The sequence below is a fragment of the Siphateles boraxobius genome, unplaced genomic scaffold, assembly GCF_051911475.1.
Source record: "Siphateles boraxobius isolate OS27281-9 unplaced genomic scaffold, OSU_SipBor_1 41, whole genome shotgun sequence".
Lineage (NCBI taxonomy): Eukaryota > Metazoa > Chordata > Actinopteri > Cypriniformes > Leuciscidae > Siphateles > Siphateles boraxobius.
Genome location: NW_027509042.1, coordinates 19,521,729 through 19,546,484, shown reverse-complemented (window position 1 = coordinate 19,546,484; position 24,756 = coordinate 19,521,729). Strand labels below are relative to the sequence as shown.

Below are 24,756 nucleotides of genomic sequence, written 5' to 3'. Positions count from 1 at the left end.
ATTATTTTGAGATAAAGCGTAAACTGATATTTTTATAAATTTTTATGCAAGTAGTCTGCTATACAGTTATAAAGAGCTCTTTAATTCACGTGGCAAACTATCAGTTTCATCTTACTTTCTGGCTATATAAATAACATCTGCACCAAATTCCATAATTTTGCTCATTTTGGGCCTTTTTTTTTCCTCGAGAATGAGCTCCATATTCCCCTGTATCATAATTAGCCATAAAAGCCTGATGTATCAAATATGATACTCTACATGGGAAGTTTGTGTGTGTGTGTGTGTGTGTGTGTGTGTGTGTGTGTGTGTGTGTGTGTGTGTGTGTGTGTGTGTGTGTGTGTGTGTGTGTGTGTGTGTGTGTGTGTGTGTGTGTGTGTGTGTGTGTGTGTGTGTGTGTGTGTGTGTGTGTGTACTAGTTTGACCTACATTATCAGGACCCAAAGTCCTTATATTGTAGTGTGTATTCAGTTTTCAGGCCATGCCCCCTAACTTATGAGGACATGCCGATGTCCTTATAATTCAAAACGCTAAATAAACATACTAAATGATTTTTTTAATTAAAATGTAAAAAAGGGAAGTTTAAGGGGGTAGGTTTAGTGTTAGGGGTATAAAATTTCATTAGCCCAGTATAAAAACCATTATGCCTATGTAATGCCCTCATAATGACACATACCAACATGTGTGTGTGTTTAGGACTTGGAGGGAAAGCGGGCTGTGCTTGAGGAGGTGGATTTGGATGATGCTCCAATGATGGAGATTCCAGAGGAAGACTACGATGATTTGGATGAGTACTCCTTCTCCAAGTTTGCTTCCATGTCCTTCCAGGGTGCCACCACACCCACACATATTCGGCAGAGAATACGTCAGCCACTGCTCTACCATGAGGACGAGAATGACGTCCTGGTAAAGTCACCTTTGACTTTGACCAGCTTTTGGTTGGTTTATGTTGTGTCATTTATCCGCAGCACAGCACAGATTTTGTTACGTTGATGAGTCACAATAAAAAAAAATTAAAGCTTACTAGTGGCCTTCTCTTCTTCCCCACAGGCTTCACTATCAGTTTGGTGGATGATCTTGAGATTTATGGGTGATCTTCCCGAGCCAAAGGCTCAGGGGATCTCGAGAAGTGGAGCAGCCTTTGCTGATCGCTCCGTGCAGCAGGATGTGGCCTCCAGACAGGATAGACGCCTCAGCCATATGGTGGGCCTGGACCAGGTGAGGAAACATTACATTACATATTTCACTGATGACAAAAACAGCAGGTCTGACCAGCTGGCTGCACAGATAACAACAGCTTAGACAGAGACCAGTTTAAACCACCTAAGACCAGAAAAGCAGGTTTATCATTCGATAATAAGAATACTCAAGGATTCTGGACACCTGTCAACATATTTCCCTTTTCTCAATGTAAGAAAATAAATCAGCAGTCTTTTGTTTAAATATGTTAGGGATGTTCTGAAAGTGTTCATGTCTCTTTATTTTCAGAGAATGAGAAATACAAGAAACGCTCAGAACAGGAACGTCACTACAGGTCCAGAAGAGGCTTCCCGCAACAGAAAATCTTCAACTTTCACAGACATACTGTCCCGGAACAGAAAATCTGTTCAAGACGAGGGTGTTCCAGGCCGTAAACTATCTGCCATTTCAGAGCAGGGTCCTAAAAACAGAAAGACCTCAACTTTCACTGATATAATGTCCCGAAACAGAAAGATCTCCACAACTGAGGTGCCGCCACAAAACAGAAGATCCACTAGAAAACCATCTGTTATAGCAGAAGAGGTGAGAGACACAAATGTTGCAAATTGGTCAATGATGTGGCACTCATCTATTATTTTGATTGATTTTAATATCATTAGGTCTTGTAAAGTATCGGATAACAAGACAAGGTTAGTTGTTAGTTCGGGTTGTAAAATGTCATGTGGTGTGACACCCCCCCCCCCCCCCCCACGCACGCACATAAGAAGTAATGAATTAATAAATCTTGATTATTGTAAGAAATGCGTTTACCTTGAAATTTTTTATTATTAAAAGGAACATGTTACTTAATAGTTAGGGGTGGTGATGGCGCAGTGGATAAGACACATGCCTTTGGTGTGAGAGACCTGGGTTCGAATCCACTGTGGTAGATACTAGACCCCTGTAATCCACTGTGGTAGAAACTAGACCCCTAGTTGCTCCAGAGGCGTGCGACCTCTGACATATATAGCAATTGTAAGTCGCCTTGGATAAAAGCGTCAGCTAAATGAGTAAATGTAAATGTAGTTACATCACATGACATTTTTAGAGTGATTGTGTGTATATATATACATATATATATATATATATATATATATATATATATATATATATATATATAATGGTCAAAGTTTTTCCAAAACCACATGAAACCAACATGAAAACAAAGAGTACATTTTTAAGAACTAAGCACATGTTAAATTAGATTTTCAAAAGATTTTCTTTTCTTTATTGTCGACACTGTATGTCATTAATTCAAATATTTAAATCTTGTGTATTCCTGCACAAACCATTCTTTTATTCAACTAAAAGATAAATGTGAAGTTTATCGTCTTAACTCACTAACTCTTCATTTTAAGGCAGAAGATGGGTCTGAAGTTGTCAAACATCCCACTGTGCAAACTATTAGCGAAGAAGATGAAATCAACGGAGACGGGCTCACCCTGGACCGGCCAATGACATCTCTTGAAAAGTTGCATATCATTGTTGGATATGCCATTGTCAGACGTGACCTCAGGTTGTTAATTATTCAAAACCATAATTAATCTATTGCTTAGTGGTCAAATGTTTCTGCTTCTAAGTCCTTAAAATCTTTCATTGTTAGGGATGAAATCTACTGCCAGATCTGTAAGCAGCTCCAGGAGAACTCGAACCGCGGTAGCTTCTTCCGTGGCTGGATCCTCTTGTCCATCTGTTTGGGCATCTTCCCTCCTACTGAGAAATTCATTAAGGTGAATGAAGAATATTCTTCCTTAATAAACTCTTTGATGCATCATGTCACTCTTGCTTCATGGGGTAATACATTTAAAATAAGTAGTTGTAAACGTATTCAGTTGTGTTGAACTGGTCTCATCTGTTCGCGTCCTCACAGTACCTGCAAAGTTTTCTTCGTTTTGGTCCCGTGGGATACGCACCTTACTGCGCTGAGCGACTGAGGCGTACTGTTGCCAACGGAGTGCGTGGAGAGCCTCCCAGCTGGCTGGAGCTCCAGGTGAAGACACTTATGCCTTGTTCACACATAGACTACACTTAGACTACACAACTGAACTGGTCATTTTGAAAATCTGATCAGTAATGAGATGAATTGCTTGTAAAAACGAGATGTCATTCAATTTGGAAAAGGGACCCGTTTCTTGCTGCTATATAAATTGCAGCAGTGCATGCATGAGTTTTCCATGCATACGTAATTTACGGATGTGGGTAGAGACTAATCATGTCACTCACAGTAACATGAACTTCTCCATCGGACTACAGCTGGCGTCTTCAACCCAGGGTGCAAATGCATGTTTAGGAGTTAAAAAAAACAACAACTGAGAGACAAAATTTATTTTTAGGACTTTCATTCTGATTTCCAAAGACTGGTCAGAAATCATAAAATAATTGTGATGATTGTGCTGCATTGACAACACTAGTTTTTATGAGTAAGGGAAAAATAATCTACATATACAGTAGTTTTGTAAAATGGCAGAAAAAATAGTCTTATTAACAAGTAAATATTTTCCAGACAATATATTTAATTTAGGAATAACAATTGTATGTTGTTGTTTTTATAATATGGGATATGGGATTATATAGATGAACATTTTAGGAAGTTTATAATAATAGGAGGTCCTTGCCATCAAAATGCAACTAAAACTACAGTATCTCACAGGAGACGGATCATGTGTTCTTCAATGTCTTCATTGATACTCATAGTCATTGCTTATTTCAATAAAGTTACACTTTTCTAAATATCACCATGACGATGGGCGGCTCAATGAAAATAATGGCTTCCGGTGCTGTATGTGTGAATACTTCTTAGGTCTTTACTCTCCTGTGGTCCAGTCATGCAAAATGTAATATCCGTCTACTATAGTTTTGTACACTACTATTCAAGCCCTCTCTGTTCAAACACAGGCCACCAAGTCAAAGAAACCCATGGCCATCTCAGTGACATTGATGGATGGTAGAACTATCAGTATGCCTGTAGATTCTGCATCCACATCTAAAGAGGTCTGCCAAATGCTCTCACAGAAGGTCACACTTCAGGACACATTTGGCTTCTCACTATATATGGCTTTATATGACAAGGTATGAAACCCTCAGACTGAACTAAGAGTTTAAGTCAGAGTTTGTTCATGGTTACCCAGTATGATTATAATTGAAGACATGGTTTGGTACTCTTTCTTTCTAGGTGTGGTCCCTAGGTAGTAGTCGTGAGCATGTGATGGATGCCATCTCTCAGTGTGAGCAGGAAGTGAAGAGGAAGGGTGGGCAGGAGCAACACGCCCCCTGGCGTCTCTACTTCCGTAAAGAGATCTTCACACCTTGGCATGACTGCAGCCAGGATAACGTTAGCACAGACCTTGTCTACAGACAGGTCATCAGAGGCATGAAATATGGAGAGTACCAGTGTGAAAAGGTGCGCTTGAGATCATTTTTTTTTAGTTATGATATTAGCTTTTTAATGCATTAAATAGCAAAATGATGTTGGACTTTATTTTTAATTAATTAAAAAAATACTAATTGACACATTTTTTGGCAATTATCTCACAATATGTAAAGATACATTTCGTGATTTTATTATGTTGTGCTGACTAAGATGGCAGCTGTCTTAGCCATCTCAACTGATTTACTGACTCTTAGTGGTGTGGTGTGCATGAAGCATCAAGCAAATGCAATTGTTTTTCCATTACCAATGCAATTGTTGAATTGTTTTATTCGCTGTCAGCCATGATTACTTATTCCAGTGGGAGCAAGTCACATTAATTTATATAGAACTTTATACAGTACAGATTATTTAAAATCAGCCGTTATCACAGTAATAAACAATATTAATGTTGCAAAGTTCTTCAGTTATGAAACAAAAACAATTTCAGCTGTAAAGCAGCTCTAAAAAGACCATAGTGTCATTATCCAGCTCAATTTAATTCAGTGTTGATTCAGTTTAGTTCAATAACTGTGTGAATGTTGCAAAGCTCACTCGTTATGAAGTGAACTCAGTTCAACTAAGCTCTGCAGAAGATAATAGTGTCATTTTTCATCTCAAGTCAGTTCAGTGTTGTTCACATTAGTTCCATAATATTGCAGTTCATCAAATTTTGTGACAAATTTGATTATACTATAAAGTAGCTCTACAGCTCTTGTCATTATCCAGCTCAATCAAGTTTTGTTCTCATCCAATAGTGTCAGTGATAATATTAATAAATATTAAGTGTCTTTTAAACCTTTTGAAAGTGACCGATAAAGCAGGTTTTTGGAATACAATGAGTAGTTTTTTGCTGATGATATGTTCTCAACATGGTGGCCCCCATGAGGTGACCATGTTGTGTTATTCATTCCATGGTATTTCACCTTTCTATCAGGAGGAAGACTATGTTGCACTTGCAGCAAAGCACTTCTATGTGCAGTATGGATCAGACGTCAGTATGGAGAACACTAAGACTGTAGTTCAGGAGTGCATTAACTCCAAAATACTGGAGGCCAAGTCAGAAGACAAGTGGATCCAGATGGTCAACACAGCACATGCGCAAGTAAAGATGTTTCTTATGCTGCTTATGTTAAAATAATAATAAAAAAGACGCTTTCCACTAGTAAGTCACAAGCATTTGTCTCTTTCTACTAGGGCCCATTCATAAACTCTCGGACCAAGTCTGATAAAGTGAAAGCAGAGGTGGTTGACTATGCTCGTCAAAAGTGGCCCATGTACTTTTCCAAGTTTTTTGAAGTTGCCAAGTTATCTGGTATGCATTGCATGCTAAGATCAGTAATACATATATTAGCTTTCAAACATTTGGGGTCAGTAAGATTTTTTTTTCAAATAAATTAATCAGTTTCTATTTATTTTACACCAACTGCAAATAGTCCGCCTTGTTGGCAGAGGCTATTTACACTAACTCCGCCCACCATTGTACGATTGAGCCACACAAAATTACAAATGAATTCCTGCTGAAAACAGAATCAGTGGTGTGGAGACTAAGGCAGTGACGTTAGGTATTGACACTACTGACTTCTGCTTTTTATCAAACACATTCTTTTCCCATTGCATATCAGCTCAGAGTAGCTTTTGTTTTAAATAAAAATTAAGAAAATATTTGAAAGTGTTTAATGGGTGGAGGGGTTAGTTAGGTGTAGGAGAGGTAATGTCAAGTACAAGTAATGTCCTAATAAGGAGATATCAATTTATGATTTTAATAAATATAATCATATGCACTGTATATGTTATTATTGAATACTGTTTTGTAATATACTACAATACACTGAGGTCCAAATAGTATATGTCGCAATTTGTACTAAGTATAAATTACATCTAACAATTATTTACACTGTGCAAGAAAGTTTCACTTAGTGTACATAGCATCCATCGCTATACTTTTAGCTATTAAAAGTGATCTTTACAAATAAATGCTACAAAAGATTTATGTTTCAAATAAATACAGGTTTTTTTGTTTTACTTTTCTCATCAAACCTTGAAAAATGTATCACAGTTTCCACTAAAATATTGATAATGATGTAAACGGAAATGTTTCTTGAACATCAAATCAGCATATTAGAATAATTTCTGAATTATTATGTGACACTGAAGACTGGAGTAATGGCTTCTGAAAATTCAGTTTTGACATCACAGGAATACATTATATTTTACAATATATTGAAGTCGAAATGTAATCTTAAATTGTGGTAATATTTCATAATATTACTGTTTTTGCTGTATTTTTGAAAAAAATCCTAAGCAGGATTGCAACCTCAAACTTTTGAACGGTAATGTACATTGCAAATTAGATAATTTCCACAACTAATGCACAAGAATAGCTTATAGCTAATATAATTTGATGAATAAGATTAGATCTGTGTCATTTCAATGTGCAGGTCCTCCTCTACCAAAGAAAAAGTTCATCCTTGCCATAAATTCAACGGGAATAACATGTCTAGATGAGCGAGAAAAGAATCTTCTGGTGCTGTCTTACCCAGAGATCACTGGGGTCAACACTATTAGGTGGGCTGGACACCAGTTAATGTTTGACGGGCTTGTATAATGTTGCCATTTACAATATTAAAATATAACATTTTTGAATTAAATAAATATGAGTGATACTTTCCTTTGTAAATTCCATGAATTCCACCTGCCTCATCGCTTCCAGAGAAAGGAAGTGTGTGTGTTTGCTGACTATGAAAGGAGACTTCACTCTGAATGCAATTCAGGCCGTCGACATCTCTGATCTGATAGCCCTGTTTTTGGCAGGCCTCATACAACGTTCGCAATTTGCTGTGACCCTACAGGAGGTTAACAGACAAGGTCAGAAGAGACAATAAGTTGTATAAATTTCAGTAAATAGCTTTTTTTGTTGTTTTTTGTTTCCAAATCATGATCTGTCGTTTGATCGTTGTTGTTGTCTAATGAAAAATCCTTTGGCTTTTCTTCAAGATGATCGAACATTTCTCAGCTTTAAGAAGGCAGAGCTCATCTACCTCATTCAGGATGATGAGTTCTCAGCTGCCCGTGGCTGGTTGAAGGGTAAGAATGAGCGGACGGGAGAAATCGGTGCAGTCCCTGCGGATGCTGTCTTGATTCTTCCAACTCTTACGAAGCCAACCAATGAAGTCCTGGTAAGAGCTTAAATATATATTTAGGGGTTCGAGCGCAAAGCGCTGAAACTCTATTGTAATTGTTACATTTTCCAAGGATCAGCATTCTCCTCTAAAAGTGATCGGCAGACCGAACCATAAGTCGTAGAGACTTGAAACTTTGAGCACTGGTCGTACTCACACCGCCTACAACGTCACCAATGCTCGCCCCGATCGGCCTGACGAGTATGGATAGGCTCATAACTCCTAAACTGTCAGGCGTAAGCGCAAGTGTCTTATATCGTTATCGTTGGTATCGTTATACCCCAGATTTGCTTGTTGTTCTGCGAAATTTTCGGGAATTTAGGACTTTTTTTTAAAAAGTACTTTTGCAAACTAGTCCTAGGTTTTGGGCCCGATCGAAACCAAACCAGTGCAGCCAGATTCTCTGGAGTCTGATTGTCAATAGTTATTTAAAAAAAAAAAGTAGAAATTACGGTTCACGGTCCCTAAGGGTCGCCAAAACATTCAAAGTGGGAAGAGACACTTTTACTAAAATGGCCATAACTCATGAAAGAAATGAGATATTTTCACCATACTCAGCGCACCTATGTAAGAGCTCATTCTGTGGTCGCTTTGAAAAGGATGCAGCGACTGGCCACTTGGTGGCGCTAACAGGAAGAAAAAACATATAAACGGCTATAACTACTTCACCGCTAGTCCAATTGACTTGAAAATTGGCATGTCCTAGCTGACATGATTGTCTATGCATACATTGACATATCTCAAAAAACATCTGCCATCGGCTAATGAATTACTGTTAACTGTTAAAAATCTTTAAATGCATATATTTCCTACAGTAAATTTCCTGTATTGGCTGTAAATGGTCATTTCCATGATTAATATGGTAACAGGCTTGCTAAATAAAACATAAAATCTTTTTACGCATGTGCTTAAAGGCCTTAAACCACTTGAACCCCGATAATTGCTGCTCGCAGCTATATTTTTTTCATGCTTTCCTATTGAGTTGAAAAGTACTTTACATCTGTGAAGGTCTGGGTTATGGAATATGTCTTTATCGTGTTGGCTTATATTTCTAATATAATTTCTAATATCTAATAAAATATTTCTAAAAGCTCCTTGCATACTGACTTTTTTTAGAGCCTGATCAGCTTGTCCCCAGATCAGAGAAAGACCATCATAGACAACACTTCAAAAGGAACCCTCACTGAAAGAGTGGCTCCTTCAACTCTCAAAGAGTTCTCTGTTGAATATTTCAGGTATTTGCAGCAACTCTTTGACCACAATATTAAATTACATTCTGAAGTGTTTCTGAAGCAAACACCGTGTTGTTTCTGTCATTGTCGCAGGCAGCCCGTCAAGGATGTGAACAGACAAGTGATCTCCAAGAATGCAGCACCTGAGAGGCTGTGGGTAAACTCCAGAGAACCCATCAGACAGCCCCTGCTGAAGAGACTGGTGGGCAATCCAGATTTAAGCCCACAGGCCTGCCAGGCCTTCACTGATATCCTTTGCCACACATATTCTAGTTATTATTGTGAACCTTGCTTAATGCCAGAGTAGTATTTGACACCTTACCATTTACCTAATGCATATACAAATGACATGACAACTGTTGAAATTTGTTGTATAAGCACTAAATCCATGAGTAAGACTTACCAGCTGACCTGGTTATCCAGGTAGGATACAACCTTAAGTGCGTTCTGATTCCTTGATTGATATAGTGTGCACCTATTCTGAAGTATATGGGTGACTACCCTACCAGACAGATTCAGAGCCCTCTGGAACTCACAGACCAGATCTTCGGTCCACCTACAAGAAATGAGGAACTCAGAGACGAGATCTACTGCCAGATCATGAAACAAATGACCAGCAATAACAACCGGTAAACAGCATTAGAATAGAATAGAATTACTTTTCCTATTGAATGCCTGTACACTATCATTTAAAAGTTCAAAGAAGTCTCTTATGCTCACCAGCACTTTATTTATTTAATCAAAAATACAGCAAAAACAGTCATATTGCTAAATATATTTGCAAAATTAAAATAACTGTTTTCTATTTTGATATATTGAAGAATGTGATTTATTCCTGTGATGGCAAAGCTGAATTTTCACCAGCCATTACTTCAGATAGAAAGAAAAGAACAGAAAGGAACATTCAAAAGAACAGCATTTATTTGAATTAGAAATCTCTTGCAGAAGGCTTTACTGTTGCTTTTGATCCATTTAATGAATACTTGCTTAATCAAAGTATTGAAATATTAATTTCTTTAAAAAAAGGAATGTCTGCTGAAATGATAAGCTCTTTTGAACTTGGTATAAAGATGACACAGTTTCACAATAGTTCTGTAAAGTTTTCCTTTTGGGATTTTTGTTGAACCAAAGTCAACTTACCCTTTATAACGGCAAGGGGAAACTATGCAAACTTTAACTTAGATCCTTCAGTGAACCATTTTTATAATAAGCTTCTTCTTTTTTAAGTTTGATCGTTTATTATTCAAGAATTAGGTTTGATTACAGTAGTGTTTTTTTGTATGTTGTTTTGGTTTTCAAACCTAATCATCTTTTCTGGTTATGCTTAACTTTTGCTATTTATTATTTTCAGATGTCATTAAGCTTTAGAAGCTTTAGATTACTGCTATACAGTTAAAGCTCCAAGAGATCCAGTCAATTTCCTTTCCAGCACAGGACCAAAAAATCATAATTTACTCCGTTTCAAGCGCCAAAATGTTGTGTATCATTATGAAATTAAATAAGCAATTTGCATTTCAGGAAAAAAAATTGGTAAACTTTACTGTTAGCAGCCATAATACCTTGAAAGCAAGAAATAAATCCTAAATAGTAAAATTGGTCCTGCATAGAATTAGTCAGTTGTGCATGAGAATAAACAAGCATCATGTTCATTGAACTGATTCGTAGTTTCCATCATTCTCATTTAAATGCATCTAAAATCACTATGAAATCAAAATTGAGATTTCTTGTTTTTTTATTGAATTTTGCAGTATTAATTTTAAATGAGTTATCCATGCACATCATGTGCCCTCACAATCTAAATTAATTCAAACCCCTCTTGCAGCGAAATTTCTTCCTTTCTATGGTGACTTATTTACCGGCGCGAGGGCGGAACAACCTGTCACTCACATGAGATCACAGCAATAGCAAGGATCTGATCAATTTGATCACCAAAATCAAGTCCCGCCCAAATATTTTTCTTTTTCGAGAAGCTGTTTCACTCGGATATATGTCAAAATAGGGATGGATGTTTCATGACGATTTTAAACCACTTCTATGCTATTATTAGAATTATATTAATTTATAATGAATAAATGATAGATTATAACAGTAAGTTAACATGTCCAAGTGTTGTTTGTGAATCAGGTACAGTGTGGAGCAGGGCTGGCAGCTGCTGTGGCTGTGCTGTGGTCTCTTCACTCCCAGTAACTCTCTGCTAAAACATGCTCAGCGTTTCATTGAGACACGCAAACGAGAGCAATTGGCCACAGACTGCCTCCAGAGACTGCAAGGGGCTCGGAGGTATGACGTATGCTTAACCACATTTCGTTTCAACCCAAACTTTTATCTTTACAAATTAGATCACATGGCTTTGTGGGAAGAAGTACAAGAAGAAATGCAATGAATAAACAGATTTTAAAGTTGAAATGAATCCCTAAGTTTCATATCATGTGAGTTTACTTATAGAATCACTAAAAGCTAATGTTTAAGTCACTGTCGATGTATTGTTTTTACTCTTTGAACTTTGGCTGGCTTAGCTGGGAGCCATAACCTATTGGAGCTCATCTCAAACAGCACGTGTGTTATATTACTGGACTGCTATACTGTAAACCATTTGCTGGCAGTTTAGCATGTTGAAAACAAGCCTGACTTATTTCCATGTTTAAAATGGATAATTGACATACGATAATTGATGATTATTGGTGTTTGAAAATGGCACACTGTAGCACAGCAACACCTCTCCTTTTATTAGCATGTTTGGCAGACGGGAGCCAATGCCAGGAAAGTAATAAGATAGTACAGAATTTACAGCGGCTTCATCTGCCACTGCAACTGTTCAAAGACATTTGGTACACTGGCGTAGGCCTATAGTTGAAATCTGTCCACAAGCTGGGTCACAGATGATGAGATTTGCATTGTTGATTTGTTTGGTGTGATTATATAAAATGTTTACCATATGTTTACTGTGTATGAGATGACATTTGTCATTGTTTCGGTGCTAGAATGGAGCCCAGAAAACTTCCACCTCACCAGGTAGAGGTTGATGCAATTCAGCAGAACAGCACCCAGATCTTCCACAAAATTCAGTTCCCTAATAACACTCAAGAGGTAACGCAACATAAAAACCTATATATACATTAATATATATTTATACCATGGACTGTCTGTATACTCGATTCTGATTGGCTGGAAGGTAATAAAAACCGTTTAATGCACTGGTAGTTCCTAGTCAGTTGTCCTATATTAATGCACTGTTTTCATCAAAGCACACACACATACGTCACTCGCACAGAGAGTGGAGACAGAAACATTCAGGAGCACATAAACTTGTCAATGCTGCCCCACGACTTTTAGTATTAAAATTTTGCATCTCTCTCTCTCTCTCTCTCTCTCTCTCTCTCTCTCTCTCTCTCTCTCTCTCTCTCTCTCTCTCTCTCTCACACACACTCTCTCTCTCTATCACACTCACACTCTCTCTCTTTCTCTCTCTCTCTCACACTCACACACTCTTTCTCTCTCTCTCTCTCACACACTCTCTCTCTCTCTCTCTCTCTCTCTCTCTCTCTCTCTCATTCTCGATAATTAATTCAAATAGATGGTATTGTTCATTAATTAAACAAATGTAATCTTATACACTACTTTATCTCTGTGTCTTTACTGTGTAAATTACAAAAATAACCGTCAATTTTACCCTTCCGGTCAAATATTGTGCTGCAAACATAAATAACTTTAAGTTGTCAATGCTGGCAAATTACCATGGTATAAGCGGGATAATCCACGGCTAGCTGTGCATTAAACAATTTTAATGTACTTCACGTCTGGCGGTTCTTTGTCTCCACGTCGTGAATTAAAATCATTTAATGCACAGCTAGCCATGGATTATCCCTTACATATATCTGTGTGTGTATTTTTATTATTTATAGATTTTTATTATTTATTTGATATATATATATATATATATATATATATATATATATATATATATATATATATATTTCATTTTCTATTAAACTACTAACATTTGTATATATCAATACATTTTTATTATTAATCATAAAAATATTGCAGTAAACTTGAAATTATGCTGCTGTAATGTAACTACAAAAATTAGTTAGCACTTTATTGCTGTAAAACAACGGCATACAATGCAAAACATTCTTTGTTGTTTGCAACACACTGACTGATGCTTTCAGGACTATCAATTAATTTTTGCAGTTTCAACAAACCCGCATGGATGTAAGCCAGTTATATAAAAATATTTAGGAGACAACCATGTGGAATACATCATTCAAAACTTAACATATCAACGTTGAAGTTTATAAAAATTCATAAAAAGTGGATATACAAGATTTAAAAATGTAACATTTTCAGTGGCAATGTAGCACTGGCTCCAAATTGCAAGTGACCGTTCTCTCATCTAGCCTAAGACTCTCACAATGAATAGTGGCCCTTTGTCTATTTCATTTGTGTGTGTGTGTGTGTGTGTGTGTGTGTGTGTGTGTGTGTGTGTGTGTGTGTGTGTGTGTGTGTGTGTGTGTGTGTGTGTGTGTGTGTGTGTGTGTGTGTGTGTGTGTGTGTGTGTGTGTGTGTGTGTGTGTGTGTGTGTGTGTGTTCTGTGCTAATAGTTTGCAAATCTTCAGTGAATTTGCTACCAAATGCAAGTTATGCATCTTATTCATTGAATCAATCCAGTGTCCCTGAAACTTTTTTTATTTATTTTTTTGCCCTTCTGGACAGAATTTTGAGGTGGCAACCAACACCAAGATAAAAGACCTGGTCCAGAGCGTTTCTACAAAACTCATGTTGTCCTCAGCTGATGGTTTCAGCCTCTTCGTGAAAACCCCTGATAAGGTTTGTATCTGCCTACCGTTATGTATAACTATCTGTATACATGTCTGTAACCTCGTATTCAGAATCTTAAAAACACAAATATCTGATTATGGGAGACACATATCCCCCTCCTGTTTATGGTGGTCAATCATCCCATGTCCCTTTATTAATTTATTGCAGCATTTGTTTACACATGCTTTTTTCTGTATGTTAATCTGGCATTCTGTTTCTGTCAGGTTCTGAGTCTGACTGAAACGGAGTACTTCTTTGACAGCCTGAGACAGATTACAGATTGGTCCAAGAGAGCTAAGAGAGCAAATCAAGGTGAGTTTCAATAGGTGGAAACTATTATGTGTTTTTTCTAGATCATTGATTAATTAGAACAAGTTATTCACAAGTTAGTCACTGAATTCTAAACTATTGACATTTTTGACACTGTTTTAAACAGCAGGAGGTCCAGTGACTGTACCTTACACCGTTTTCTTTATGAGAAAACTATGGTTCAACATTAACCCTGGGAGAGATTTAGAGGCAGATCTGATCTTCCATTACCCACAGGTACTGGCAATCTGTGTCATCTTGATAATGTATGGATTCCCATGTAGCTCTCCTGTAAGTACTGTATATTGGTAACTTCGGTACAAAAACATTCAAAAGTTTGGGGTCAATAAGATTTTTGTAAGCACTTTTATTCAGCAATGATGCATTAAATTGATCAAAAGAAACAGTAAATACATTTATAATGTTACAAAAGATTTATTGTTGCTGTTATTTCTATTAATTAAACAAGTGTGAAAAAATGTAATGGTTCCACAAACATTAAAGCAAGCCAACTGTTTTCAACATTGATAATGATAATACATTATTCTTGAGCACCAAATTAGCATATTAGAATGATTTCTGAAGGATTGTGTGACACAAGACTGGAGGAATGGCTGTGAAAATATTATATTGTATTCATATTTCACAATATTACTATTTAAATTGTATTTTTGATCAAATAAATGCAGTCTTGGTGAGCATATGAGACTTTCGAATGGTAGTGTATATTATATTTTTTCTTTTTTTCTCACACACACTATTTAGGAGTTGCCGAAATACTTGAGAGGTTATCATCGTTGTACCAAAGAAGAAATGGTGGCTCTCGGCGCTCTCCTCTTCAGGGTGAAAGTGGACAATGATAAAACTCAGTTTCCCATGATTCCTAGGATGCTGAAAGAGCTTGTGCCTAATGACCAGCTTAAAGCCATGTCTGCTGATGAATGGAAGAAGGTCAGTTCCAGTACACTGCTCTTCTAAGCATTGATATTTATGAGTTAATGCAGCGGATATGTAATATTATGTTTTTTGTATGCAAACATTCCTCAACAGCAAATTTCTGCTGAGTACAATAAGCAAGCAGGCACGTCTGTGGATCAGGCAATGGTTGGCTTTTTGAAGATTGTCTATAAATGGCCTACATTTGGCTGTGCCTTTTTTGATGTGAAAGTAAGCAATTTGAGTCTGCATCACAATAACAATTTTGCTAATATTGCTTTTAAAAAACAGTGCATAAGATGATGCTTGATATTACAGCAAACATCAGAGCCCAATTTCCCTGACATTGTGAGGATTGCCATCAGTAAACAGGGCGTCACTATCATTCACCCCAAAACAAAGGTATCATCAAATGATCAAAACGCTTTTAAACAAGTATTTAAGTAAGACCTCAAATGAGTGGTAAAACTGTAAGCTTGAAAGTGAAGTTGCATTGTCTGCTTAAAATATGAACCATCTATCATAACTCTGTCTCCAGCTTTGATTTTGTTAGACTAATTGAATTCTACTTCTGTTCAAGGACATTCTGGTAGTGCATCCATACAACAAGATTGCAAACTGGTGCAGTGGAAGCACATACTTCCACATGACTGTCGGAAACCTTGTCAAAGGGAACAAAATCCTGTGTGAAACTTCCCTGGTAAGTGACACAGATGTTGCTTACTCCAGTCAAAGAAATGTTCTGCCTATTATCATTTTTCAGATCTCGAAATAACAGAATTCTGTGTTTGTTAGGGCTATAAAATAGACGATCTGCTGACTTCCTACGTCAACATGTATCTTAATGAGAGGAAAGGACAAAGAAGAAATCAGCACTTTGACTAAAGATAACAACAGCAATGAGTTTACTCTGCCTTTCTTTAAGGGCACACAATCACATATATGGAAAACGTAGCCAATGAGAAAAACTCTGTTATTAATTTATCAAACTGAATATATGTCTGATTTCATTTTTCAATGTGATATGCTATATCTTGCAGAATGTGTGATGCCAACTGATATGCCTATTTTTTCTTGATATTTAATGATATAAATGAATCAACATGTTCTTTGAATCATACTTAGTTTTTGATGTATGTCAAGTTTTTATGTGAAATTGTTAAATAAATGACTATGAGGCATAACTCGCAGCATTGTACATGTTTATTATTCATCACAGAGGCAAATATCTTCTGGGTGTTGGTTCAAAAATGAAATTACAAAAGCCTGCTGTTTGTCATGTTTAAAATCAAACTGTTTCAGCTCTTGAATCTGACAGAAGACGAGTTATTCTCTGGCTAACAGTCACGTTACGCTGTGTTTTGCCCCGGGGCAACAAAGTCTTGGAGAAGTCCCAATTAAGACTTGGCACTATATTATTTAGCCTATTCTAGTAGAGTAAATAGTGGACGCATTCAGTAAAGTGAACTATATTAGCATATCATTAAAGACTGGCCCAAACAGAAGAAAAATAGATGATGTGTGTCCTACACAGCTGTGATCTCCCAGAATGAAAGACAGATTATTGCTCTTGCTGTTCGCTCAGGGCTGCACATCTGTCTGAGGATCACATGGTCTTCTTTCTGGCCTTTGCTGCTCCAGTGTATGATGCCCCAATAGTCCACAGCAGGGAACCGAGAAACAAGGAGCCCAGTCTGTTATTCTCTGTCCAACTCGCCCTTGTGTTTTCTGCTCAAATTTCTTCTCTCTCATTCTCTGAGTTCCAAGGGGCCTCGCCTGTCTGGCTTTCCACAGTCTGCAATGCATAATCTCTAGTCTTTATTCATAAACTGTCTCGTTAAACGCTCAGTTCATCTTCTGTTTATTGATATGTTTGAAGGAGGGGGGTTTCTAACCTAAAGGCACGCTAGTCCCCGTTGCCATGGTACCCCACCGGCTCCACATTGCGACCAAGGCATGCCATTATTCTCCCCCTGTCGAAATGTGCCGCTTCTTCTGACTCGGGTTATTGTGCAGCGCACAAGTGGCCCTCAGAAGAAAATAGCATTGCAAAGAAAGGCTGAGGTCAAGGGTCACATTAGAGCCTTCCAATCGCGAACTGCGTTTTTGTGATCAAATTTGTTGGCTACACAAAAAGAGCCACAGTATCGTATCTCAAATACAGCTCAGCCTAGGAGAGTAGAGTCTCAACTCCATTGAACTCCACTGCCTCTGAACAGAAGCTGCTGGTTTGCTTTTGCTTTTCAGGCAGCTGTAAGAAAGTCCTGGCAGTAGAACTCCCTATCCTCAATTCCTTCAATACTGCACGGGCTGTTGAGGGATCAACATCTCTGGTGAGTCTCTCATACACTTTTTTTTTAAGACTTCATACTTTCAGTGTCTGCTAATTTTTTTATAGAAACCTTAATTTTTTATATAGAATGACTGTTCCCAGTTGAAGTGCAAGCCATTTAAACTTTATATTATTCTGTACTTTTATTTTTTATTACATTTTCACATAGAATTAAAAGAATTAACTCAAAATTTTAGTTTCAATGAACTCAAAATTTTAAGGCAACCAGGTAACTTACTATACTTTAGTTAACTTAAGTTAAAACAACAATAATTAATTTCAGTGTAGCTTATGCATGCCATTTAAACTATTTATTTTATGTACTGTGAATGTTTTTTATAACTATTTTTATTATAGTTACTATATTGCGTTTTCCCAGTTTAAATGCATGCCATTTAAACTTTATTTTTAATGTATTTTTTAAAATATTTTTTTAATAATTTTAATTTATAGAATTACTATATTGCATTTCCCTTGTTTAAATGTATGCCAGGATCTAAATGTGCATGTTCATAGTAGACTTAATCAAGGCAATTTTATGAGTTTATTGGTCTCTGGAAGGTCATTTAAAAACTACTTGGCCAAGATTAATCAGTCAAAATCACAGGGGATCAGATATGAAAAAAAATATATTGGACATGTACCGCATTTGCTTTCATGTGATCATATTTCATGTATTTGTATATTATTGTAAAAAAAAAAGAAAAGTGAAGGGTTTCAAATCGCTGAGTTTCACCTTGAGTTTCTGTACGCATGTTGCTGGTCCCCACACTGAGTTGCAGTTTAGCTTTAACTAATCTGCAGTGCGCCTCACGCCTGTGATTACTTCTGCTTCTTTTGTGGATATGGTATAGGAGCATTAGTGTCACATTGCAACCCCAGCTTGACCCCTACTTATTTCTTTTACACAAAAGTGATTTTGTATTGTTGGCAGCCTGTAGAGGTGCCTTGTTCGGCAAAGCTTTTTTCCAAGACAACCACAAAGCACTTGGACTAGTACTACTGGACTATAGTTTTTCATCAGAAATTCTCATATTTATCTGAGAAAATGTGTTTTTCCTGGACCACACTGTATAGTTTCATAACACACGCCAGAAAACCACCAGAGCCATCTATTAACATCTGGATTTCTCTCTGGGAATCACGCCTTTTTGACTCCAGCTCCAGTTCTTCAGTTTTGTTTTTTAGTTCTCTACTTTTATCTATTTAAATTACATTAGGGTTTGGCATGTTCTGGGACTTGAAAATTTCCTCCCCCTCAGTTACAAATCCTGCAGCATTTTCCTTTAGCAGGATCTTGAGACAATCCTTTGTACACACCCACTTTTGTGTTTGTCTGTACTGTTCTGAAAATATTGATAAAGAGTCTCCCTATTATTACAACCCCAGTGAGAGGTTATTGTCAAATGTTTTGGTAGCGGATTTTAGCCACAAAGAACAGGCTGTTTGCTCTTAATACAACTGGAAAAAGCTACATTTTAATATCTTCCAGAGAAGTACTTCAAAGGGTGTGGAACTAAAATATGTGTGGAAGTACAATATGGTTTTTCTTTTCGTTTCAGTAATCATTAATTTCCTTATGTCTTCCATATGTCCACTCTGTGTTTTATATATTATCTTTAAATTCAAACCACTGACATTGATTGGGGGAAGTCGTGGCCTAATGGTTAGAGAGTCAGACTGGTAATCCGAAGGTTGCATGTTCGATTCTAAATAACAGCAGGAGCCCCAACCCCCAATCGCTCCCCTGGCGGCGCAGCAAATATGACTGCCCACTGCTCCGGATGTGTGTCCAGTATGTGTGTGTGTGTGTGTATACTACTCACTGCTCCTAATGTATGTGCACTAAAGCCAGGGACGCACTTAATGACTGAAAGGCCGATTATGAATGTAATTTGATATACGACTGATATATAAGACTGACAGTTGCATTCATTCAGTTTAAAATCTGCTCCAGTCGTTGGAAACAATCTGTAAGTGTGTTTCAGCTAGTCTTAGCTATGTCCCCAGCATAACTTGGAGGGGTTAAAGGCAGAGGACAAGTTCTGAGTATGGGTTACCATACATGACCTTCACATGTCGCTTTCACTTTTTTGCATTTGGACTGAGTCAAAGAAAAAAATATCTCTATTAACATTTCCTCTTTTTGTTTTTTCTGTTTTTTTATTTTATTTGGAAGACATTTACTAAGTAGTAAAGCAGATTTGTTTAAATATTATTATTCTCAGAACTGTTCTTTTCAATAATTTCATTAATAAGGCTTATTTTTTTCATTGTGATATAAAGTTATACAATGTGATATCATCATTCCATGTAATGTAATTGTGACCTTGTGACCTAATGAATTTTAATTCGGAAATTAAAAAAATATTTGAAGATGTGTTATTAAGCCATTGTAAGTCATTGTATGCGTGAAATACATTTTTTAAATAGTTCCTGTCAAAAAACGAGCATCATGTCATTATAACTGTAAATTTATTCAAACATTAACCTTATATTATGCAATATTCATACTCGCTAAGAGTTTTTTTTTTAATCCATATTGTCAGCTATAGCTCAAGTAGTAACCTATACTTTGAACCTTTCTTAAAAAGGTCTTCATCTCATCCCTGCAGATGCTTCATTTGGCCTGATTATTAATAGAGCAACTGTTTGAGTTTGCTCATTGAATGTGAGGCAGGCTGCCCTGGGCACCTGCCAATGATTTGACAAACAAGAATGCCATGAGGACAGCTGGGTCAGACTGTAAGCAGATAGCTGGGAGTGACTCTGGGGTCTCATGACAAAGGTTTGGCCACCGGATGCACTACAACACCTTCATGCAGCGTGTGTGGAGGTGCACTGCCTTGCAGGGACATCTGCTCAGACTCCTGAGATACGACACGTATATCAATAGTTGAGGTGCTGCCAAACAGCCAGACAGCTGTAACACTCCCTCCCTCACTACTCAAATTAGTGGCAGATAAATATTTACTGCGGCTGGAATAAAAAGTGTTACTTGGTGCATCACTGCTGTGTCCTTTCCTCCATTTTTGCAAACATGTTTTGACAACAGGGGAGTTTGGAAACATACTGTATTCCCAAAGGCAGATGTAAACTTGCTCTTTTCTTTTCTCAGATTTTAATACGTTATTATTTCTCATAGCAACAATGTAATTCTTAAATGCGCTATAAGTTTATTTAGATGTGTAATGGAAGTGTTTGCCAAACATGTATATTTTTGTTGATCTCTCAGTTTTTTATGATTTTTGTTGAAATCTTAGCATGGCTTCTGCTCCCTACATGGAAATTGGGCTGTTAGTCAAGGGCAGTAGCTCTATAAGAGGCACCATCTCAGCTGCTCAGATTAATAAATAAATTTGTTAATAATAACTATAATAATAAAATATATTAATTTTTTATTTAGAAATAGTGAGAAATGTTATTTTATAAGCTGATGCAGTTTATAAAATTTTGGAATGTGACACTAGAGCACAAGCTATTATTTATTTAATTGGATAAGATTCATTTAATTTTATATTAAACTATCTAATAATATTATTTGAACTACTGTTCAAAATGCTTTTGAAAGGTACGGAGCTTCACCAAGGTTGCATATATTTGATTAAAAATGGAGTCCAATTTAATAATAAAAAAAAGGTAAAATTTGGAATTATTACAAATAAAAATAACTGTTTTCTATTTTAATATATGTTTTAAATTGTAATGTATTCATGCAATGACAAAGCTGAATTTTCAGCATCATTAAGGTCCTTGCACACTGAGTCCGAAAAAATAAATACGACCTCAAGTTGTGTTAAGCACGCTTACACACTGCCTCCGAAACTTTCGTCCGTCATTAAAAAAAATCGGATCGGGTTCGATTTTCTGCCTTTTTCGCATCCGTAGCAAGTATTTTGATCTAGGTGTTTGGACAATTCAGAGACACCGAATGACGAATACGAAAAAACGCTTACGAAAATTTCGTTTTCAGTGTGAAAGGACCTCACTCCAGTCTTCAGTGTCACAATGTCCTTCAGAAATCATTCGAATATGCTGATTTGATGCTTAAGATTGCATTGATGCATTGATTCTAATTATTATCACTGTTGAAAACAGTTGTACCGCTTAATATTTATTGTGAAAACCGTCATAGTTTTTCAGGATTCTTTGATGAATAGAAGTTTAAAAGAACATAATTTATTTGGAAACAAAATGGTTTGTAACAGTGTATAAGTCTTTACTGTCACAATTAAATGCATCTTGACTGAATAAAAATGTTTATTTCTTATATAAATTCGTAGTGGCCACAAACTTTGGATCCCTATACAGCAAAAAAGTCCCTTTTTCTGAATACTGTACTTTAAAGATAATTTAATAGAAATCCAAATAAGCTTTACATATTTTTATTGGGCAGTATTTAAACAAGGTTTTTTATGCTTGTTTAGTGAGCTGTGAACAATCATTGTACATGCACCTGTGGAGAAGTCCTTAAGACTAACAGTTTACAGCAGTTGAAAGTGGGAGGATGTTTCTTTTCTTTTCTCTTTTTTTTTTGCCAGTATATATATTTTAATATAATACATTTTTAATTATTATATTTACTTATTCAGTTTTTTATATACTACACACACACACAATGGATATGTATATATGAATAAATGTATATAAATGTTAATATATATAATGTATATGTATATAAAAAAATCTTTCTTTTCCTGTTTTTGCAGTTACAAAGATGGAGTTCCCCCTTACAGAAGTCCCCACCTTGCTGCCCAATGGATCGATGGAGAGCTGTCCACCTGTGGATAATACAGTGGAGAATATGATCTTTGGATTCTACTACATCATAGTTTTCCTTCTTGCGCTGAACGGCAATAGCCTTGCCCTGTGGATCTTCGCCCGCCAGAGAGCCAACTCTTCTCCAGCCAATGTCTTCCTACTCCATCTCGCTGTGGCTGACCTCTTTTACATCTTCGTTTTACCTCTCAGGGCCACTTATCATTTAACGGGGGGACATTGGCCGTTTGGTGAAATCCCCTGCCGTCTCGCAGGCTTCTTCTTTTATGTCAACATGTATGCTAGTTTGTACTTCCTGGCCTGTGTTGCAGGCGATAGATACCTTGCTGTGGTACATGCCGTTCGCTCCCTCAAGGTCAGGCGCCCTCGCTACGCTCACATTGCCAGTTTTGTGCTTTGGGCTTTGGTGATAGTGTCTATGGCGCCCCTACTGGTCACCAAGCAGACCGCAGAAGTCAATGGCTCCACCGTATGCTTGCAGCTGTACAGAGAAAAGGCCTCACACCGTGCTCTCGTCTCCCTCGCCGTAGCCTTCATGCCGCCTTTCATTGCCACCCTTTCTTGCTACCTGCTGATAGTGAACAGTCTGCGAAAAGGTTCGAGGCTGGAGCCGGCGTTGAAACTCCGAGCTCTACGCACCATCGGTCTGGTCATGCTCATCTACATAGTGTGCTTTTTGCCCTATCACTTAAGCCGTGCAACCTTTATCTTGGGTCACGGACACCCAGACCTATCCTGCCAAATCAAAAGAGGCCTAGCCCTTGCTAACCGTCTTACTTCCTCTCTAACCTGCCTGAACGGGGCTTTGGATCCACTGGTGTACCTGTTTGCGGCTGAGAAGTTCAGGGGAACCGTTCGCAGGCTTTTCTGCAGAGACAAATCAGGGGGGTCCGGCGCTACAAGTGGGGACCTGAAAGGGACACATGAGAGCTCTGTGAGCGCAAAGTCTGAGTTCTGAGCGAGCCATTGAAATGAATATTTTTCATCAGTTTAAGTGATTCGGCCCACACTTCCTGATCGTGTATGGTCAATTAAAGATCAGGAACTTCAAATAGCCTTATGCATCACCAAGCACGTGATTTGGACATGTTAAAGTGAAAGTTATTTGGGACGGTACTAGTGACTGTTATGTTTAAGTCAGTTGTCAGATCACAACTGTTGATATACGATTCCATCAAGGCTCAGGAAGACATATGTGACCCTGGATCACAAAACCAGTCATAAGTCGCTCGAGTGTATTTGTGGAATAGCCAACAATGCATTGTATAGGTCAAAATTATCGATTTTTCTTTTATGCCAAAAATCATTAGGATATTAAGTAAAGATCATGTTCCATGAAGATATTTAGTAAATTTCCTACCGTGTATATATATAAAACATTTATTTTTGTGAGTGAATAAATAAAAATAAATAGAAAGAAAACATAAATAGAAACTTTAAAGGCGATTTTGCACCCTCGGATTCCAGATTTTCAAATAGTTGTATCTCAGCCAAATATTGTCCTATCCTAACAAACCTTACATCAATGGAAAGCTTATTTATTCAGCTTATTCGGACCCATGTGACTGGTTTTGTGGTCCAGGGCCACATATGTATAAGACTGTGTACTGCCTTTTAAAAATTAATGTTGTCTTTATTAGCATATTACCTGTTTGCTAATGACATGCTTTGACTCGTGCTTTGTAAACTGTAAGCACTTCCTTAGTGCACCTTCTTAATGAAATCAGTGTGAAGCTAATGAATTTCATATTTGGTACCAAACAATACTTATAATCATTGTTTTAACGGTCCTCAGGGGGATTTTCTGGTTATAGCACTCTCAAGCTGTGGTAAGAATGTGCGAAGAGTACCAAACCAGTGAGGAGTCGAAATGAATAATACTATTTACATTCCTTGAAGGCTATTTGTTATTTAGATGCATGTGCACTTCACACTTGTCAATTAATATCTTAATGTACCTTTTAATGTTTAAGGTATAAATACAGATTTTTTTGATGGCATGAAATACTGGTTTTGTTTTTACTTGTTTAAATGAAGTTGTTATATGCATCCTTATTTATATGATTTTAATTACTGTAACCAATTGCTATATATATTTTTATTTTATTTTATGGTTATTATACTTATATCATTAATTTTTCTGTATTCCTCAAGTAAGATCCATCCATTAAGTCAACTTAATAAATGTAAATAAATTTAACCTCAAATGGTTCTTTTTATATAGATGCATTTTGGTGATTACAATTATAATACAGCCCAACCGCCGCCCCCCCCCCCCCCCCCCCGCCCCCCATTCTCAACTCCACTGTCACCAAAGGGACAAAGAACTTTGTCACATCTCATACACCTCTCGTTAGTCTTCATAACACTTGACTTGTGAGTATCATCTCATGTGACAGCTGCTAATGACAATAAACAGAATCTTGTGAAAACGTCCTTTATCTACAGTATATGCATCGCACATGTCCTGTCCCACCACACTGTGGCCGTCACTGCTAAGCTCTTATTGACAGTAGAACATAA

At 37.1% G+C, this 24,756-nt stretch overlaps 2 protein-coding genes across 3 annotated transcripts in view; both read left to right on the top strand.

Annotated features, from left to right (window-relative positions):
- The window catches only part of myo7ba (myosin VIIBa), a 32,303-nt gene extending 15,997 nt beyond the window's left edge, over nt 1-16,306 (top strand). Inside the window, exons 23-48 of one of the 2 annotated variants that reach the window (XM_077198786.1) lie at nt 694-903; nt 1,048-1,215; nt 1,486-1,779; nt 2,595-2,752; nt 2,840-2,966; nt 3,107-3,226; nt 4,132-4,305; nt 4,409-4,636; nt 5,580-5,747; nt 5,840-5,957; nt 7,084-7,210; nt 7,356-7,510; nt 7,640-7,821; nt 8,941-9,059; nt 9,150-9,304; nt 9,532-9,685; nt 11,181-11,336; nt 12,038-12,143; nt 13,773-13,886; nt 14,102-14,189; nt 14,314-14,423; nt 14,952-15,137; nt 15,237-15,353; nt 15,441-15,524; nt 15,703-15,822; nt 15,918-16,306. In XM_077198786.1, the coding sequence (XP_077054901.1) occupies nt 694-903; nt 1,048-1,215; nt 1,486-1,779; nt 2,595-2,752; nt 2,840-2,966; nt 3,107-3,226; nt 4,132-4,305; nt 4,409-4,636; nt 5,580-5,747; nt 5,840-5,957; nt 7,084-7,210; nt 7,356-7,510; nt 7,640-7,821; nt 8,941-9,059; nt 9,150-9,304; nt 9,532-9,685; nt 11,181-11,336; nt 12,038-12,143; nt 13,773-13,886; nt 14,102-14,189; nt 14,314-14,423; nt 14,952-15,137; nt 15,237-15,353; nt 15,441-15,524; nt 15,703-15,822; nt 15,918-16,007 (3,828 nt within the window). In that variant the 3' untranslated portion in view covers nt 16,008-16,306. The remainder of the gene's footprint in view (nt 1-693; nt 904-1,047; nt 1,216-1,485; nt 1,780-2,594; nt 2,753-2,839; nt 2,967-3,106; nt 3,227-4,131; nt 4,306-4,408; nt 4,637-5,579; nt 5,748-5,839; nt 5,958-7,083; nt 7,211-7,355; nt 7,511-7,639; nt 7,822-8,940; nt 9,060-9,149; nt 9,305-9,531; nt 9,686-11,180; nt 11,337-12,037; nt 12,144-13,772; nt 13,887-14,101; nt 14,190-14,313; nt 14,424-14,951; nt 15,138-15,236; nt 15,354-15,440; nt 15,525-15,702; nt 15,823-15,917) is intronic. The other variant, XM_077198787.1, reaches the window with a different exon arrangement.
- A 566-nt stretch (nt 16,307-16,872) lies between these two features.
- gpr17 (G protein-coupled receptor 17) lies at nt 16,873-24,430 on the top strand. The gene is made up of 2 exons (XM_077198790.1): nt 16,873-17,455; nt 22,164-24,430. The coding sequence occupies exon 2, from the start codon at nt 22,172-22,174 to the stop codon at nt 23,189-23,191; it is 1,020 nt and encodes a 339-aa protein (XP_077054905.1). The 5' UTR covers nt 16,873-17,455; nt 22,164-22,171; the 3' UTR covers nt 23,192-24,430.
- The last annotated feature ends 326 nt before the right edge of the window (nt 24,431-24,756 follow it).

Excerpts from the sequence above, each read along its gene's own strand:
- gpr17 (XM_077198790.1), top strand. The coding sequence starts at position 22,172 with ATGGAGTTCCCCCTTACAGAAGTCCCCACCTTGCTGCCCAATGGATCG.